General features: G+C 39.7%; 1 protein-coding gene across 12 annotated transcripts in view; it reads right to left on the bottom strand.

Moving 5' to 3' along the window:
* The window catches only part of LOC131466804 (complement C3-like), a 34,105-nt gene extending 17,864 nt beyond the window's left edge, over positions 1-16,241 (bottom strand). For 2 of the 12 annotated variants that reach the window (XM_058640265.1, XM_058640266.1), the window contains exons 1-20: positions 16,183-16,241; positions 14,845-15,768; positions 12,364-13,658; positions 10,995-11,181; positions 9,464-9,650; positions 8,397-8,559; positions 7,245-7,321; positions 5,903-5,991; positions 5,060-5,142; positions 4,840-4,927; positions 3,645-3,747; positions 3,287-3,407; positions 3,051-3,166; positions 2,781-2,927; positions 2,120-2,219; positions 1,912-2,006; positions 1,639-1,830; positions 1,327-1,479; positions 931-1,060; positions 441-509 (exon numbers count right to left, since the gene is read on the bottom strand). In XM_058640265.1, the coding sequence (XP_058496248.1) occupies positions 441-509; positions 931-1,060; positions 1,327-1,479; positions 1,639-1,830; positions 1,912-2,006; positions 2,120-2,219; positions 2,781-2,927; positions 3,051-3,166; positions 3,287-3,407; positions 3,645-3,747; positions 4,840-4,927; positions 5,060-5,142; positions 5,903-5,991; positions 7,245-7,321; positions 8,397-8,559; positions 9,464-9,650; positions 10,995-11,062 (1,981 nt within the window). In that variant the 5' untranslated portion in view covers positions 11,063-11,181; positions 12,364-13,658; positions 14,845-15,768; positions 16,183-16,241. Of the gene's footprint in view, positions 1-440; positions 510-930; positions 1,061-1,326; positions 1,480-1,638; positions 1,831-1,911; positions 2,007-2,119; positions 2,220-2,780; positions 2,928-3,050; positions 3,167-3,286; positions 3,408-3,644; positions 3,748-4,839; positions 4,928-5,059; positions 5,143-5,902; positions 5,992-7,244; positions 7,322-7,509; positions 8,037-8,396; positions 8,560-8,942; positions 8,976-9,463; positions 9,651-10,994; positions 11,202-12,363; positions 13,659-14,844; positions 15,769-16,182 lie in introns of those variants that run through there. The other 10 variants (XM_058640260.1, XM_058640262.1, XM_058640263.1 and 7 more) reach the window with 10 other exon arrangements.
* Between the last annotated feature and the right edge of the window lie 2,998 nt (positions 16,242-19,239).

The raw sequence follows: 19,239 nt of genomic DNA, 5'->3' as shown, positions 1-19,239 counted from the left end.
GGCGGGGTTACACCCGGGACAGAGGTCCCATTGTGTTCAAAACATACAATAAACTACTGTGATTGAGCACAGGTCAGTGTGTATGTGGTCTACTGTAGTCAAGTCAATATATTGCCTGTGCAACCCCTGGCCAGGCACCCCATGGCGCACACCTGCACACGTGTGCTCACACATTTTGCGACAGTGCTTTGCACACACTGTGCGTGTAGAGGAGTGTGTGTGTGTGTGAGAGGGAGAGAGGGAGCTGCTCTCCCTCTGGAGATGGATCATGTGATATTTTTGGTTCAGTTAGCTTCACTGGTCATTTTTGTTACCCGCACATGTGCAACTAAATACATTTGATGAATTACAGTACAAATGCAAGTAAAACACTTGCATTGTTCAGCCCTGTAATGTGACTGCACATTAAATCACTGCTGATTTAGAGCTGTGGTTCTTACTTGAGCTGCTTGTGACGTCCATAATAGGGGTTTGTCTTCTCCTCCTGCTGGGGGCTGGACATTTTAGTTCTGAAAATGCAACACAGAAAAAAGGTTGAACAGAGCCCAACAATGTTAGACTACACTTGTCTTTTGCAAGAAACAAATTTATTGGAACTTTTAAACTTTATACAACTTGAATTGTATGGTTAATTTATTTTCACTTGCTCTGATGTCAAACAATCTTGTTAGGAGTTCAATATATCTGTTGTGGAGGTTTCTGCCTCCACCTAAACACAAAGCTGGTAAGAAGGATGTACTCTCTGGTCCGATTTTCGAAACAGTGCGACATGACAGGGGGAGTAAGGATTATCATATCTACTGTCTATTAGCCAGTAGAACGAGGACCGCAAAACTTCTACACCAAATTATTTTCCAAAACAATTTCACTATTGTTAAATGTCTTGATCCTGAGAGGATAGGGAGAAACCAAAAGTGAAAATAGTGTCACCTTGTCTGTAAGGAGTTCCAGAAGCTGTGCTGGATTCAAACAACAGCCCAGCATCGTAGAACACATTCATACCATCCATTCCTCCACCAGGGGTGCAGCCTGTGTCATATTTCTCCACAATGTCCCACACCTGAACAGAGTGGAAGACATTTTCACACAGACATACAAACACACAAACCACAAAAATGATGGTCCTGAGTGACAATTTTCATCCTCCATGTCTTAACATGATGAATGGCATTAAAGTAAACCTTAACACTTGCATATAGTTTGTTTTAGAATGTATTGATCTGAACAATACACATACTAGAACATGCGAATTTCATTACACCACTTTTTATGTTGCACACCTTCCATAATTCAAAGATGAAAATTAATTAAAATAGTAATAATAACCTTTTTCTGGGTGAGGCGGTGCTTGTTATTCAGGGAGACTCCTTTGTCAACTGCCACCAGTCCAACTGTAGCTCCTGGATCTCCAGTAACCTTCAGACCAAACACCCTTCGAGGCTCATAGGATGTAGCAGGTCTCAAGGGTTCTAACTTCAGCTGATTGTAAAGTAAAGTGAACATTTTGTGTTTGTTAAAGCAGCACACACACACACACACACACACACACACACACACACTTATTCTACATTTCATAGAAATATTGTATCTTGTTGTTCACTTATTCTAACTCCACTATATCAATATTGTGTGTCTCACCGAGCCCATGCAGGAGTCCTTGACATCCACCCAGACAGAGTCTGATACCACTTCATTGTCATTTGGATGGTAGTAGGCTATGATGCGGAATGATGGCAGCATGTCTTTGGTGATGGGAATGGTCAGGGAAATCATTACTTGTCCTCTTGTCCTGTAACGGCCATGTTGGATCAACTGACCTCTGCTCAGGATCTGGGGACACAGATTAAAACATCAGCATGGACCCAAACACAAGTTTACAGAATGATCAGTAGGTCATAGCACGTGGCTCACCAGGTATGTGATATCAGTGTCTTGATTTGACGGCCTGTTCAAGTTGAGGATAAACTTCAGATTGTCTCCTAACTGCAGTTCTGCTGTATACACAGCTAAAAAAAAAGATTTGTGATGAGTTCTGCACACTGGAAAGATTTTCATGGTACTCTGTCATGATTAATGTGTTTTACCATTTGAAGTTACAGTATTTCAGGATTTTATTTACCTATGTTGATGTAGCTGTTGCTTTTAGTTTTATACGGAAGAGCTACCATGGTGGCTGATGCTTGTCTTTCAGGTGAAATACGAGGATCACTGGTTGTTGCCTAAAATCAGAGACACAGACAGGTTATCAAACACAGCAATGTAAATAAATACAAAAGGTCCCAGATCTGTACTGTTCTATCCAGTCGTATATAGTGAACTACTGACAATAACTGAAAAAATGACAATATAGCCATTGTGTTTATATCCTCTAGCCAATAACAGTGAGGGGGGCGGGACAAATAGGTTACAGTCGGTAAACATTGAAGGAGATGACAGGCATAGAGTGACACAGATGTGGTCTCTTTTCTGTTAGCCACGTATTTCTACAACAATTGTGACATTCATACAATAATATATATATAGCAGTGAAATTAGAATTCATACTGTGAACATCTGCTAATAAAAGTAGGTTGTGACAAACTAACCCTGGACGTCTGTAGTCCTGAGTTTGAGCTTTGAATCATACGAGCCACCACTTCAGCAAGTAAATGAAGTTACATAAATTGGTGATAGTGCCACTTTATTTTAAATATTGCAAGTAGATAAAATGTGAGTTGATTCAGCTTCCATTAAAAACAAAGTATGAAGGGAAAGCAAAGGAAGATGTTTCAGAGACTTACAGTGATTCTCAGAACTGATGCTCTTGCCTCTGTATTGATGGTAAGCTTTACAAGGCCATTAGCTGCAGTCAAACCCTTCACTTCACCTGGATTCACCATCACAGCAACACCTTTAGCTGGAGTTTCATCTGGATTCACAACTTCAATCTGCCATGAAAGAAACAAACAGCCGAACAATAAGAATATATTGAAATGTCTTGTTAAATTATTCAGTAATTAGGAATTATATTATTATATGTTATAATTGTAAATTATGAGTAAATGCATTACCGAAACATCGAAGGACATTCCTGGTTTGAAATATTTGGGCGTTCTCTTGAAGTGAATGGTGTAGGGGGATCTAATGATCTGGATGCCTCTCACCTCTGCCTCCACCATTTCACTACCTGTTGAATTGATGTAGAAACACACACACTAACACTTTAACAGAAGGTGTTTGACATTTTGTTATCGATCAATGAAATTAAAATCAAACATGATCATGTGACACAGACTGTTTTCCTTACCACTCTCTGTCAGCACACTGACTGCTACAAATATGGAACTCCCCACAAGCTGGTCAATATTCTGGAAGGTCTGTGTGATGTGTTCCCTCTTCAGTTTGGCCACTCCAGCACCTTTTTCCATCTAATATGAAATAATATAAAATAAGTGGACATCTAGAGGTGCTACAAAATACAAAAAAACCCATCAACTTTGATTTATTCTGATCATCATAAATACATAAACCATTTAACTGGTGGTGACAACAGGCAACTGTAAAACTGGAAAATAGTCTCTCTGATTGTGTGGTACATATAAAGCCTTAATTCAAAAAACAATGATAACTGGCATAACTGGATAACTGGCTAAGTATGTCCTCACCGCTACTCTCTGAAGAGCGTTTGGAAAGCTCCTCTTCTGACCTTCGAGCACAACCCCAAATACCACGTATGCTGTGCCAGTTACCTCTTCACCAAACAGATACCTGAAGCCACAAGAAACAGTTTCAATGGAAGCCGGACAAAAACAGCAACACAACCTCTTAATGACATCATTTATTTTCTCCTCCACTCAGCCCTTAATGATTCCAGTTCTGAAAGCCACAAAATAAAAAACAGCATACTGTTATGAACCTAGGTCACATGTTTTTGGTTTGTTTGGTACCATCATTTGCAGTTTCTCTCCTTTCAGAGAGCGTGACTGTGTGAGTGTGGTGTGGGTGTGTATGGGTGATTGTCAGTCTCTCAGGTGGATGTCAGCAACCAGGTGGCATACTGAGTGGCTCATTTCAAGGAGATTGGCTCACCATGAAGAGATTGGGGCCTGGACTATATAAACCCTCCTTAACCCACACTCTGGGCTTCCTCCTCACCACCTTTCCAAACAAATTGTGTGTGTGTTATTGAAAATATGTTGAAAGTAGTATTAGGTGAAAAGAGTACTGAAATACGTCTAAAAATGTACTCAAGTTAAAATGTACGCAAATGTATCTAATTACGGTGTTTGTTTTTATTTTTTTTTTATTTTTTTAATTCAGGCAGGTACAGTAAATCCAAAAAAACACACATTTTAAAAAATACTGTAAGATAAGATAAAGATAAGTGGGTTGCTTTTTGTGTGTGGTATTTAAGTTCACTTTGAAATCTAAGTAGTTTTTTTTGCTTTTGACAGAGTTTTTTTTGTTTAGTCAAGGTAAATAATACTTGCTGTAGTGCTTGGACACAATTGTTAATTTTTATGTTAAATTTAAAAGGTAGCAATAGTCGGAGAGAGAAGCCATTTTATTTCACCTTTCTTTTCTCCTGTTTGGAGCTTAGGTAAGCTTTTCTGTCCTTTCTTATTAGTTTTCTTTTTGGAGGTAAGATTAGGTTCATAAAGGAGTTTTTGTTTGTTATTTTGACATTGCTCTTCAGTGAAGTGAATAAAAGTGCTACACTATGTCCGGCAGACTTATTTGGTTTCCTTTGGAAAGAGGAGTTGGAAGACACACACACACACACATGCACGCGCATGCGCACACACACACACGCTACCCCTGGTTTCTATAGGCCAGGGACATAACACATACAGTACGTACGAAGCTTTGATGATGACAGTGAGATCGGGACTGTCCACATAGAAGAAGGAGCTCAAAGGCGTCAGCTTCACCTCAAAACCTGGCAGCACTGGAAATGTACATGTGTATGTGCATCAGAAAAGTAAAATCAGAAAGTAAATACTTACATTATGAGTTCTTGTTCTTTTTTCTTACTCTAACAGTACAGGTAAAATGTAAACTTCAGGTAAAAGGGACGCACCATAGTCTTTGACCTCAAACTCTGCAGTGTAGCTCTGCTGTGGGTTGTTGCGGAATTTGGCCACCACTTTCCAGACTCCAGGACTGCGCAGACACGCGCACACACACACACACACACACACACACACACACACACACTTGTTTTTACAGTTGCAGGGTCCACACAGTTTTTATCACTTTGTAAAAAAAAAAGCAAAAGAAAAAGAAGCAACAACTCTACAGACAAATATGCGGACAGATGATCCACGATGGTGACCCCCAGAGAGGGAGAAGCCAGAAGGCTGATGTTCTCTCCACAGCTGACCATACCTCATATTCAAATGTGTTAAAACATGTTTGCAACTTAACATATCCACAGCTGCAAAAACAAAACAATTTATGTGGTATGACCGTCAAAGTGAGACAACTGTGACTACTAATGACAATTACTGGCCAATATTATATCTCACTATGATTGACCAATATTGACAATCCCTATGACCATTATCAGGGCTTAACTATGACTATGAGCCTTGGGAGACTTTATACAGCAGAGCTCTCAGACAAGCAAGCAGGGAAAGCTGTGATGAAGCAGCGGAGCTAAATCGTCATACAAAAACTGGGAAGCAATATATCTGTGGTGATTAACATGTGTCAGAGCGTGACGTTTACAGAGACAACAGAGGTGAACAAGAATCTCAGGGATGGCTTGTGAAAGAGAAACTAATGGCCGTGAGCTCAGACAGGAATACTGTACACTATGCTGATTATCCCCTGGATGCTATAACATTTTTATGAGATGTTATGAGAGTGGTATAGACCTTCTGATCATGTTTTTGAATTTTAAATACAAAATAGAACTAACCTGACATTTTCACCTAGTTTGAAATCATTAGAGTGGATTCCCGATGTTGGAGAGGCTGATTCAACAGCTAAAGTGATGCCTTCAGGAGTCTAAAAACAAACAAACAAAAAACAAGGTGAAACCATTACCTCTTTACAAATTAGTACAGTATAACTGTGCCACAACCAAGACACTTGGCTATTTCGCCCAAGAAGCTTGACACACTCACTGAGACAGAGAGGTGTGTGTGCGTGTGTGCGTTTGAGAAAGAGAGAGCGAGAGAGAGATGTTTAGGCTGTTGTTGATTATGTTATCATCTGATATTCAAATGACAAATGTACATTTTTGTCCGTTTTAAAAAAAAGTGAAACGTACTGCTGCCACTTTGATGAAAGGAGGACGAGGACGGGCACTTTTAAACCACACTCGGGCAATTTGGAAACAAACAAAGTTATTGTATTTCAAGTGAATTGGTTAGGGTTAGGGTTATGTCACAATTACATAAATAAAGACAAACGTTTCAGCGATTATCTAGTGCAAGATTTAATTGTTTTTCAAAGGATCTCGCTGCCTTTCATAGTTTGCACTTCTGCATGTTGAAACCTACAATATAACAAAAGCAGACCGAGTCCTCTCGGGTCCTCTCACTGTGAGGAAATGGTATGTGCACTGGTAAATAAAGTTACGCTGAATGTGCGAGAGTGATTCAGCAGCTTAAACTGTCCCAATCAGCCTCAGCATATCCAATAATACAGAACTTTAGATCAGTTAAAAATACATTTCCCCGAAAATGTCCATTAATCTTCAGTGTTTAGCAAGAACATTTCTAAAATCTCAATTTTTACAGAGGAGTTTGGTGTATTTAATGACAGCACTGCTGAAAGCCGGAGATACTGAATCACAATCCGTTCAGCGAACATGCTCCCTGCTTCAGCGGCTTCAGCTGTCAGAATCAGTCTCAGCAAATCCAAGAATAAGGCCGAAAACCATGCATTTAGTTTTGTTACTTCACCCCACGGAGTGGTAGTGAGGTATTGTTTTTGGTGGTGGTATCTCTGTGTGTGCGCTTCCTCACTTGCTTGCAATATGAGCAACAGAGGCCAACAGAGGCTTGTTAGAATTTGAATTTGACGCTCTACCGTTCCGCCACAGAGTCTGTTACACATATAGACCGACTTGTTATGTGTATGGGGTGAAGTCTGCCATCTCTGATTGCCTTGTTTGTATTTAAAACTAAAAGGAAACTAGAAAAAGTGTGTTGGACGTAATTGAAACTGGCCTACAATGAAGACAATGCAGTAGTCAGGAAGGAACTAGATGTATAAATAACAGTGTCGTCAGCATATAGATGTACAGTATATACCATAATCTCAATGTCAATTAAGTCATTCATCTCCACGGGCTCCATACGAGGTGTCACTGCAAACAGCCTGTAAAGAACTGACAGGAAGAGAAAGAGGTTGATTAGACAGATTCGGTTTAAAAATGCAGAGTGTGATACACAGTGTGTTCTGATGTACTATCATATGTGGACTAGTCACAGTGGTGATGGGAAAAACTGTTCTCTTCGGCATACTGAGTCTTTAGAATCAATTAACTAAAAAGTTTTGTTCAAAAGATTTGCTCACCGAATCGTTCAGTTCTTCCTGCATAACTCGAGCGCAGACTCCGTCTGACTCAGTCACGGAACTGCAACACAGCTGAAGTTTGCTTGCTAAATGTTAAGAGTTCGAGTTTTCACACATTTTACACACATTTTCTGGAATCTTTAGGCTTTTGAACTGATCTCCAGTTCGACACTGTTCTTGGATTGGCTGAATCACACATTCAGTGCACTGATACACTGATTAATACCCAGTATGGTCAGTGAACAAATCACCTAATGTATCAGTACACACACTGTTTCCTCACAGCGAGAGGAACTGAAAAGTCTTAGTCCGCTGTTTTTGTCATATTGTAGGTTTCAACATGCAACAGAAACTATGAAAGTTGGCGAGATCTGAACGCAGCAGTGATGTGCGGTGAGGTTCATGAGTCTTTTTAACTCATCTACAATTCGGCATTGTTCGGTTTGACTCTTGGGTCGGACGCCGCGCTCATGACTCTTTCAGTGATGACACTCAATCAATGGCTGGCAGTCTGTCGGTGTACACATAGTATTGGTTCAGCTTGCTTGGAACCTTGTCAGAGCAGGTACTAAAAATATACCAGGTACTGTCGCTAATGGAAAAGCAAAAAACATATGGGACATATGGTGCTTTTGCATGCTGGAAAAGCGTCATATGTGTCGGCAGTGAACGAATCACTTTTGCCCCGCCCACTACCACGGGCCACTGTCTCACTCGAGTCACAACAGAGCAAAGCTCAGCTGAAACGAACTGTTTCAGTAAGTGATTCAGTTCAGTTCGTTCACCCAAACGATTCATTCTTTCTAAAAAAGCATTCGCAAACAACACAACACTATGTCACAGAGATTTGTGTATGTTGTTTAGCACCAATGTTGTGCTGAACACACCTTTACTGTCAGGGGTGTAGAGGCTCTTGTCAGTCTGGATGAAGATGTAGCCGGAATGAAAGGACACAAGGACGACTTTCTCCAGCAGGCGGTCAGGGAACTGAGCTTGCAGGTAGACATACTGCTTCACGGTGGGGTCCTTGCTAAACCCTGCAGCAGGGATCTGAAGGCAGCATTTACAGAGTAATCAGTAACGAGGAGCGGGACAGGTGTGTATGATTAGACTTTAGTGATCCCACACTGGGGAAATTCACTTTTTAGAGCAGCAAAGAGGTCAGAGGTAAACAAGTAACAAATACAACATACAAACAGCGTAAGCACTCAAGATAAAAACATAATTCAAAATAAAAATAAGTAAATATTAGGTTAAAATTTAATATTGTTTTATTATTCATGCTTTTGTTACATCTAGATTAGATTACTGCAATCCTCCAGTTAATTTATTATGCTGCAGCACGAGTTCTGACAGGAACTAGAAAGAGAAACCATATCACTCCAGTGTTAGCTTCTCTACACTGGCTCCCCATGCAGTTTTGATCATCATACCTTAAGGACCTGGTTTTACCATATCATATACACCTGTCACAATGAAAAAAATACATGAAAAATGCAGTGACAGATGATTATTGTCAGATGAGGCATTGTTTCAATAAGTCAATGCAATGGCACAACATTTATTTAAATCCACAGCTGATTTTTTTTTTTTGGTATTTATGATGGGAGAGTTGGATTGCTGTGTCAAGTCTTCTCCAGCATGTGGACTCTGTGGTGACCAATGTGAGAAAATGATGTCTCATGCTCCTTTACAATTTGAACTTGGAATATGCTAGAACATCTGGTTGTAAATTTACAGTTGCTAAAACTTGACCTGCACAAGTGAAGCAACCCCATCATAACATGGTCTCATAGGCTTGTACAGTAGGCACTAAGTGGAGTATTTGACTATGTGACATTTGTTTTGGCTGGGCAGTGTAATTGTAATGTGAAAAATAATGCAAACAATACATCCTAGATCTCTCATCTGCACCAATGATCGGAGATTAATTAATTAATAGTGTTTCATTTACCTTTATTTGTCCAAGTGCCTGGAAGTTATTTGCACTGGTAAGGGTCACAGATGTGGTCACCAGCTTGGTTGGATGGTCCATTACGTTGATGTGAACCTGTATGTCTCCCCCTGTACAGTCTTGACACTCCACAAAGATGTTCTCTGTTGTTCCTACACGTAACACATTTGGGGCAGACATCACCTTCCTACAGAGACCAGGAAAAGACAAATACTCTTGTCAGACTGCACCATGTAATGTTAGGGATACTGACATTTTTTATTGTTAGCGTTACATCTTTATTGTTTGTCTTTATCAAACAATCACTCGCTGATTATCTGTCCAATAGAATGCAGTGTCTTCCAGTGGCTGGTTCGTTTCCCCTTTTCTTAAGGCCTCAAAGGTGTGACACAGGGTTCGGTCTTAGGACCCATTTTATTCTCCATTTACATCAACAAACTAGGTGATAATTTGTCAAATGTCTTCCATCATTTTGATGCTGGTGACACCATGATATATTGCTGTTCTCATTCGATTTCACAGGCTTTAGAGTTTTTAGTTTTTTAGTTTCTCAGAGTGAAGCTTGACTTCTACGATCAAAATAAATCTGGCTTCTCTCTCAGACCTCAGAAGCTTCTTGTATCAGCAACCTTCCTACCATTGATTGTGGCGATGTCCTGTATTTGAGTGCTTCAGCCAAATCTCCAGTCTTTGGATTCTGTTTATCACTGTGTCTTGTGTTATAACTGGTTATAGTCACCTCACACACCACTGTGAACTATATCTTAAATCTGGCTGGCCTTCATTGAGTGTACACAGATAAACACACTGGCTGAATCTTAGTTATGGTTTAGTTCCCTTCTATTTATGTATCTTTCTGCAAAGAACAAGCCACTGCGCCTTATGCTCCAGTGGCATCTTTCATTTGACTGTTCCACTTGTTCGGACTGAACTGGGGAAAAGTGCGTTCAGGTTTGCTGCCGCCTCTGCTTAGAATACTCTCGAAAATGACAAAACTAATTTAATTTTAATCTCAATGTGTAGTTTACCTGGTTAAATAAATAAATAGAATGAAATCTTAGTCTATGTTTGAGTTTAAATACATTCAATTTACAAGAAAAAATATTATTTGCTGTGACGTAAGTCATCTATCTTTCTATGGATTTATGTCATCTATGGATTATCTTGATTCAACACACCATCAATACACCAGTTCATCACAGATCTTCGGCTGTTGTAACATCACTGTGCAAACGCAGGACAATATTTTCACAAATATACTGGCATCATTTCAAAGACCACATTACATTGTCTTATGTGACACAAAATGCATACTACACACCAGCTCTTTTTATGTAAAATACAAGTAAAATAGAGCTGAATTTAACTTTAATTTGTATCCACATATTTCTTTTTAATCAGAATCTGGGAAGCCCTCATTTTGGTGTTGCTCCCATTACACTTTAATCAGACAGATTGCACATTTTAACTCTTTAAAGTTAAAGAGTCAATTAAAGCTCAGGCAGGATAAAGGTACAGTAGATCTACTCACAGTGGAGAACCATCAACCAGATAAGTCACAGAGGCCAGAGAAGCCAGCAGCCACAACACTTTTCCCATTATCGTTCCTGATCCTGTGCGGTTGTCAATGTAGATGGTTGCTCCACAGCTTGCTCCTTTTATCCTCTCACCTTCCACCTTCAGTTCCCCACTGACTCATCATCTTCTTCCCTAACGCTCTGTACACGTGTATGTAAACACAAAGACATAATTTCCAGCAGCAGTTGAGAAATGGTTCCAGTCTTTTGAAGGTTATCTCCTTCCAAAGGAAAAAATAAACATGAGAAAATCAATAACTGTCCAGTGATTAACAGAATCCCACACTCACAACTGAATCAACAATGCAATGCTGTTCTGCTTTTCTATTTCTATTTCTGCGTTTTATGAAGCAATTGTCCAATTTTAAAGTCAGTTTAGTTCTTCAGACCTTGCTAAATCAGCACATAGACCTCATCAAACACAGTAAATACATGATGAGGCATGGAAATGATCAGGAAAACCAGATCCTGCCCTTCTATTCAATAAACTCATTCCCTCACCTGTTGTTCCATGCCTCATTAGTTGCCTGTAGCGTAGAAGCCTCTAAAAACACGAGTAATGTTGGGCACCAGACGGCAGAACAATCAAAAGTTAAAACCTGTCAATTTTTATAATTTCAAATATTACCCTGTTAGCTTATTTCTATGCTACAAAAGATGCCAACATGACATGAACATACAACCAAGGCATGGTTACTTTTGTGTATATTATATTCAAAATAATAATTTAATTAGACCAACCCACAAACTCAAAAGACAATTCACAATCATCAGAGAAAGCATCAAAAAAGATTTTCAATAATAATGTCCTTTCGGTTCAGTTTGATTCTGTTCGGAGGAGGGCAAGGGTGAACAAGGGGACAATCCATATAAATCAGTTCAGAGAGATGTGATAGATGGGGTGGGTTGATATAATTTCAATTCAGTGGGACATGAATGGATTAGGATTATTATAATTCTCCAACCGAGAATTCAGATTCAAAAGATCATCATGGTGTCCAGCTCCAGGGATCAGCTTATTCATCGTTTTTGTTCCACACACCAAACTGTATTTAAGTTTACGTTTCTTAGTTGCTCAAAGAACTTAATTGAACAATATTTCTTCATTTGTCTGCATGCCTCCTGCATTCATTCCACCTTCCAGCTTCTTTAAAATAAGCTTCAGTTTGTTCCCTCTCTCTCCTCCGCTATCAGGTGTGACTGATTTATTAGTTCCCTCCTCCCTTTACTTCCTGCTCTGGTGGAAAAAACTGGTCGGCCAATTTTCCACCCTCCCTTCTCGTTAAGCCTGTATATATATATAAGAATTTAATATAACCTTACCTCTGCCAGATTGTCTTGTGGTTTGTCATCCAGGTTTGAGACACACCTTAGCCCTGCTTAGACAATGATTCTGGGGGACATCCTTGTAATAAGAAAACAGAGAGATGGTCAACTCCTTGTGGCCTACTTCATCCCCTAACTGTTTTATATCATCCATGGTCTCAGATCTCACTGGATTATGTCTGCCAGATTCTATTAGGAGAAGAAGAAAGGGACCCTTGAGTTGTGTGGGCTAGTATATATTTAAGAACACAGGCCCACTGGCCCAGTCAGCTGCACATTTGCAGCCTTGACTATTGAGGCACAGCTATAGTTTTTACCTCTAAGCACTCTGACCAAGTGCTGTCCATGGTTCTGATCACTTCCCCTTTGACCTCTGCTTTCTACCTTTCCAGTACAATAGCCAAAGTGAAATACACATTGTTATGACTGTAGTCATTATTTTTATTTCAAACTGCTGTGAGTGCTTTGTGTGCCCTGTGTTTTTTTTGTCTTCAATCTCCGAGGCAAATAGGTGTGTGCCATAGCCGTGCCAGGATTGGTGGAGTGGTTCAGGGCCCTGGCTCTCGATTGGCTGTACTCCACCACCTGCTACATAAGGTGCCGATATGGTGGACGTCAGAGGGCAGAATGGCAGCATGGCAGATGGCAGCACGCACTTCCTCATCCTCCTCATCTCCCAACGGGCCACACTTCAGCTTTGTAGACCTTGTCATTTGGTTTCCTTAAGGTTGACTAGGTAAGGTTTATTATTTTCTAGACAGGCAACTTTTTGTTTGTTATTTTGGCCTTAGTCAACCCTGAAGCCTATACCTCAGTTAAAATATATTGTCATCTAATTTTGTTAGTTAAATTACTTTTGTATATATATCATTTTGTTTTCTGAATATACAACTAAAAATTGTTTGTGGTCACTTGGGACTTGGGGAAGAGGAGGCCATATCTTGTTATGTCCTAGGACCCCTAGACTGGGGCATAACAACATTGCTGTGTAATATATACCACATACAGTGTGTGTGTGTGAGTTATAAAAGCTTGCACTGGGGCCTGTTGTTACTATGTTACGCCACTGCTCTGGACAACGGGTATGGCTACTCCATTCACCATCTCCTAAGTTATCAATCCTCTGTCTCTGTCATGCTTTTGGGTTCTTCTCTGCCAGTGCACCTCACACAAACTCACAGTGAGCTAGTGAAATTAACATTAACGTTACAGAGTTTGGCTGCAACACCATCCCGGAGGGCAAGCGGTAGACGTCTGAGGGGCTGAATCACTGGTGTCACTTTGGGGTCCACCTGAGGGCGATAAACAAATGCAGTCAAGCAGCCAAGCCACTCACTTATGCTGATGTTTATCTTGTTTGCTGTATTTTCTGTTGATATGTGAGGATATTGTTGTCTAAGGAGGGATATGTTATGTTGTGTTTTGTTCTTTACTTTTCTTTAACTTAAGCTCATAATTTTCATTCTGGCAGATGCACTGTCTTAAAGATCCAGTACTTTCTACTTTCTCCTCCTAATAGGTTACATAAAATGCTCATTTGTTAACACTGACTATGGCTATTATCGTGCCGAGTTTCATGCATTTTTACTGTAGTTTTTGAAAAAATTAAAGGGAAATTCTGCTCAAACAATCTGGATTTGCTCTTTTAGTATATTAATATTTGATTTTTAATAAAGGAAAATCCTTGATAGGTTACATAAACTTCCCAATTCAGTCTTATTCACATTAACTATACAATCCATTCATCCATTTTCTACCGCTTTATCCTCCACATAAGGGTCGCGGGGAAGCTGGTGCCAATTTCAGCTATCAAAGGGCGAAAGGCGGGTTACACCCTGGACAGGTCATCAGTCCATCACAGGGCCACATATAGAGACAAACAACCATTCACTCTCACAATCACACCTATAGTCAATTTACAGTGTCCAATTTTCCTAATCCCCAAATCTGCATGTTTTTGGACTGTGGGAGGAAACCAGCACACTCAGGGGGGCTCTTGTTCCGACTAGGTCATGATCCCAGGTCTTCTTGCTGCATTGTGTTACACTTTATGTTCAAATTACGACTTAAGCGTACGTGGGATGGCCATGTATCCCAGAATACATTACGGCGGGGCATAGCAGCAGATAATAGAAATCTGAAATAAACATATGTATGCATGTATGTGTATGTATATATATATATATATATATATATATATATATATATATATATATATATATACACACTACTCTACAATGCTGATATATATTTATTTTCCACATTGTATTATTTGTATTGTATATTTTAATAGAAATCAATTAATAAATGAAGTTAAATATTTAAAATGTGAAAATAATAACAATATATATATGCATTTATTAAAAGTATTTCATATGTTCATTTATCAACACCGTAGGTGGCAGTAATGAGGCTGCAGCACTTGGCACCAGCCACCATTCAAACAGCAGAACAATACATACATACTTGCTTGCTTACTTGAGTATTGAGAAATGGCCCAGGAGGTGCTGGAGCAATTTCTGGAGGGTCTGCCAGCGGGGGCAGTGAGTGCCCACAGCCACGAGCAGCTGTCCGACCAATGCCAGACTTCCGCAGGAAGCCAGGACTCACACACACCAGAGACTTTCCCCTCCCCTCAATGCTCTAATCCTCTTATCCTCCATCTTTTTTCTCTCTGTCCCAGGTTCCTGCCACTACGGACGTTGGCCCTGACTCACCTGGGGTTCCACAAGCACCAAAGCAGGACTGCTGGAAGTGGGGCCAACACTTCCTCAGAGAGTGCCCCCTCATGGAGTGCCCCCAGCATTCCGGTAAGGATCCAGGTGGTATACATTGGGCAATGGTGGATTCTGCCTGTGCAAAGTCTATAGTTCCCCAAAACCTGATTTGACTCTGTCTTTGGTTAGGCATCATGGGTTCATAGGTGTGTGCATGGGGACGTTCACAAATATCCTGTTGTGCCAGTAGAAATTAGATATCGGGGGTAAGGCATAGTGTCAAGGCCGTGATTAGCTCCCACCTGATGCACCCCTTAATGCAACATTTGTGTGCATCTTTTCCTGAATGTCAGCTGGTTACCCTGTATACCACATTCACTCAGTTTTGATATACAGTTTGTGCACGAGGATGACTGTAATTGGGATAGGTGGCTAGATCCTCTGTTTGCAGTGCAGGAGGTTTCCCAGGCCTCTACAGGATTTTTTCCATATGAACTGCTGTTTGGCAGAAAACTATGAGGGGTGCTGGATGTGAGTGGGTACTCTGGGAATGTGCTGGCTTGATAGGACTTGGAGGACAGGGGCTCTGATCAGCAGGACACAGAGAGGTTCCTTAATGTTCTTTAATAATTCATTGTTGCAGTTACAGGTGGGTCAGTGGACATGTATGGGTGTATGTGTGGTCCTAAAGTAAAAGAAAAAGAATTATATATTGTAGTATCCAGTCATCATAATCTACATTAACAGCATATGATTATTAACCTTATATAATCACCAAAAATATACAAATTAAGTTAGACTTAAACATCCTGGGTTAATCACCAGTTTAACAGGCTTGAACAGCATTACAATAACTCAAAACACATCATCCCTGAGTAACTTGCCAAAACAGTAATTTATGGTCAATGTCGCCACCTAGCGGACAAAATAAACCACTGCAGTACTCGACCAGATGGCATTTAACCGCGAGTGAAACAAAACACGGATTTCTGGATCAACATAGTTAAACTAGCGAAAATACAACAGCCAAACAGCAAGAAAACAAGACCATTGACTAATAATTACAGTATTCACTGTCCAACAAGGCAGGTAAACTCACGTTTCTGCATGAACGCGCACAGATGACATCCACATCTCCAGCCTCACTGTTAAGAGGATATGACGTAACGTAGGTATGGAAAGCATACTAGGACAAACTAAAACGAAACTCAAAGGTGTAAATGGGCTAAATAAATAATACAACAGAAAAACAGTAGACTTTTCTACACTGGACCTATATAAAAGGAAAACTGGGAGGTTGGTCCTAGCCCAGGTAAAAATGAGGTTTAATATATCCTGGAGTTGAGAGCAAAACTCCACACACTGGGTCCAATATCACATGAGAATTTGCTCCAGGCCCAGGAACCTCAACTGCGCCCGTACAACAGAGGGGATAGGTTAAGACAATTTTCAGACTATTACTTCCTTCTTCCAGCTCCATATTAGTCACTAAGTGGAAAGGTTGTGTGACCACAAAGGAACCTTGAAGAAATTGATAAGGTCGACTAAGAGGTTGTGTGTTCTGACGGGGTTGGGGTTTCATAGATCTAATCCTTAATCCCCTCAAAGCATGGAGAGTTTCACTGGTCAGTGCGGTATCAGAGAGAGATGAGGTGGTTCCACCAAATAAGCCCTGCTCCCTTGTGACAACAATCTCTCACCGTCCCAGAGAGCAAATGTGGCCAGGTTGCAACAGCATTTTGCAGATGTGTTCTCTCCCTTGCCAAGACACACTAACCTCATACAGCGCCATGTTGACTGTCTGATAGTGTTGTGTCGGTCGCAATCGATTTGTTCTTTCGGGTGAATGAACTGAACTGAATCACTTACCGAAATGATTTGTTTCTCTCCCAGTTCAGCTGAGCTCTGTTGGGACTCGAGTGAGACAGCGCACAGGGTGAAAGTGATCCGTTCACTGCAGACACATAAAAGCACATATTGAACGAATCAGTCACTCCCTCAGTGAGGGAATCTCCATGTCCCCCCCCCTCACTAATAGTTGATGTAGTCAGCGCATGATGTTTACACTTAACAAAGCATGAACATTTACATTTCAATGTTTATTTTGTAACTGTTATCTCCCTGTCTTTTTTATTAGCTATGACGCCTTTCTTGGCCAGGTCACCCTGGTGAAAGACCTCTTGATCTCAATGGGTCTTTTATCTGGTTAAATAAATACAAATAAAGACACAGTCTAGTTCCCTTTTGTTTTAACAGACTTTCCCAGAAGCACAAACTAAAATGTTAGGCTAGCGCGAAATGAGGGGACAGTGTAGTGCAGGGGTGTCCAAACCTTTTTTTAACAAGGGCCATATTTGAAAATGTGAAGATTTATGGGGGGCCAAGTCAATTTGTTTCCCTTTTTTTTAAACAGTAACATTTACATACAAATGCACTGTTTTATAAAAAATTAAATTTTCATTGTCACAATTATCATTTTTAAATGGAAATGTAAACAAATCTAAGCGGCACAGGAGTGGAAGAATGAAAAAAAAATGCCATTCTTTCCACATCTGGAGTCAAATACCATAATATGAGATGAGTGCATATATAGCTGTCTGTTACAGGTCGGTTTCAAACCCGGGACTCAAAACGCAACTTCTTACCAGCTGAGCTAATTTGATAAGATTTGATAAATTTGATATGTTTCAGCACACAGAATGATCTTAGAGGCCCTCATTTGTGAATTGAACCAACCAAAAAAAGTGTAAATGTTATCCACACTTCCCCGCAGCCTCTTTCCATAGAAATTCCATAGAAATTAGTTTAACCTCACATTTTGTAAGTGTGCGTTGGGGGACCTTCACTCGTTTTATGCTGTAGCCTCAGATGGATAAAGCACAGTGGCTGGTCCTTGGTGATGGGGTCACTTTGGTTTGTGCTGCTGTGCTCAGGAAGTAGGGCAGGTCGGCCACTGACCCAAGTCATTGGTTCAGTCCTTGGCTCCTCTTGTCCACATGCCACTGGGCAATAGACTGAACGTTTGCTGTCAGTAAGGACAATGTTTGAATGGATGAAGGGTACATATAGTCAAGCATTCAGCAGTATATAAATAAAATAGAGAATTTGTTTGAATGTATTTAAGTTTTAGCCTAATTGCAAAAAACTAAACAGACAAGGGTGAATCATTTTTTTTTTTAGATAAGGTTGTCCTGCTTAATCATGGACTTTAAACACACTGAATGATCTATTGTTTATCTTGCTCTACATCCAACACTGGATCAGTACATTTCGCCATTGCTCTGCACTTTGGATTTCTTTGGCATCACATTTAAAGTTGATTTATGTAACAAAAACCTGCAAAGTGGAGTCCATATTGTCATTATCTAAGACACAGAAGTCATACATTGAATAAATACTGTTTACTTTGTATCAGTAATTCTAGAGGTTGTTGTGATTTATAATATCAACAGTGTATAGATATTATAACAATGTTTATGTCCCTGTTGTTACCACATTTCATTTTTGGTCTGCCATAACGACATGTTTACAATCATTGTACATTCTTACTGCACCTTATTACATATGTATATTTACATATGTATATTTATACTTACATTTATACTTATATTTATATATATATATATATATGTAAATAATTTCCTACTTGTATTACTTACTTGTATATTGTTTGTTTGTTTTTATCTATTGTTGAGCTGCTGTAACGCCGTTTTCTCTCCACTGTGAGATAAATAAAGCTATCTTATACTTAATATACTGCATATAACAATATACATTATGAATTGGGTTTAAAAAGTGGATTGTCATATAAAATGTTTGGAAAACAGTGCCATACACTATACAGTGAATCAACAAAATTAAAAAATTTTTAGTGTATGAAGACAGAGGGATTTGTGTTTCACTTTAATCAGATTTAAATGCACTCAGGTGAATTTTAAAACTCACATTGATATAAAAAGTTTGAGGTAAATGTTATTTGGATTAAGTTTTCCTTTGTTATTAGCATCTGTGGTGATAGATAAAAAACACCGAACAGTAATTGATACTAAATTTATAAACACATTTCTCACTAAAACCCCAGACAGTAATAATCACCCATTTAATTTTGTGCATTAACCAAACTTAATGTATAAAAAACCACACACATACAGTTAGA

The sequence above is a fragment of the Solea solea genome, chromosome 10 (assembly GCF_958295425.1).
Source record: "Solea solea chromosome 10, fSolSol10.1, whole genome shotgun sequence".
Taxonomy (NCBI): Eukaryota; Metazoa; Chordata; class Actinopteri; order Pleuronectiformes; family Soleidae; genus Solea; species Solea solea.
The sequence above is the reverse complement of the archived record's forward strand: the minus strand, read 5'-3'. Positions and strand labels throughout refer to the sequence as shown.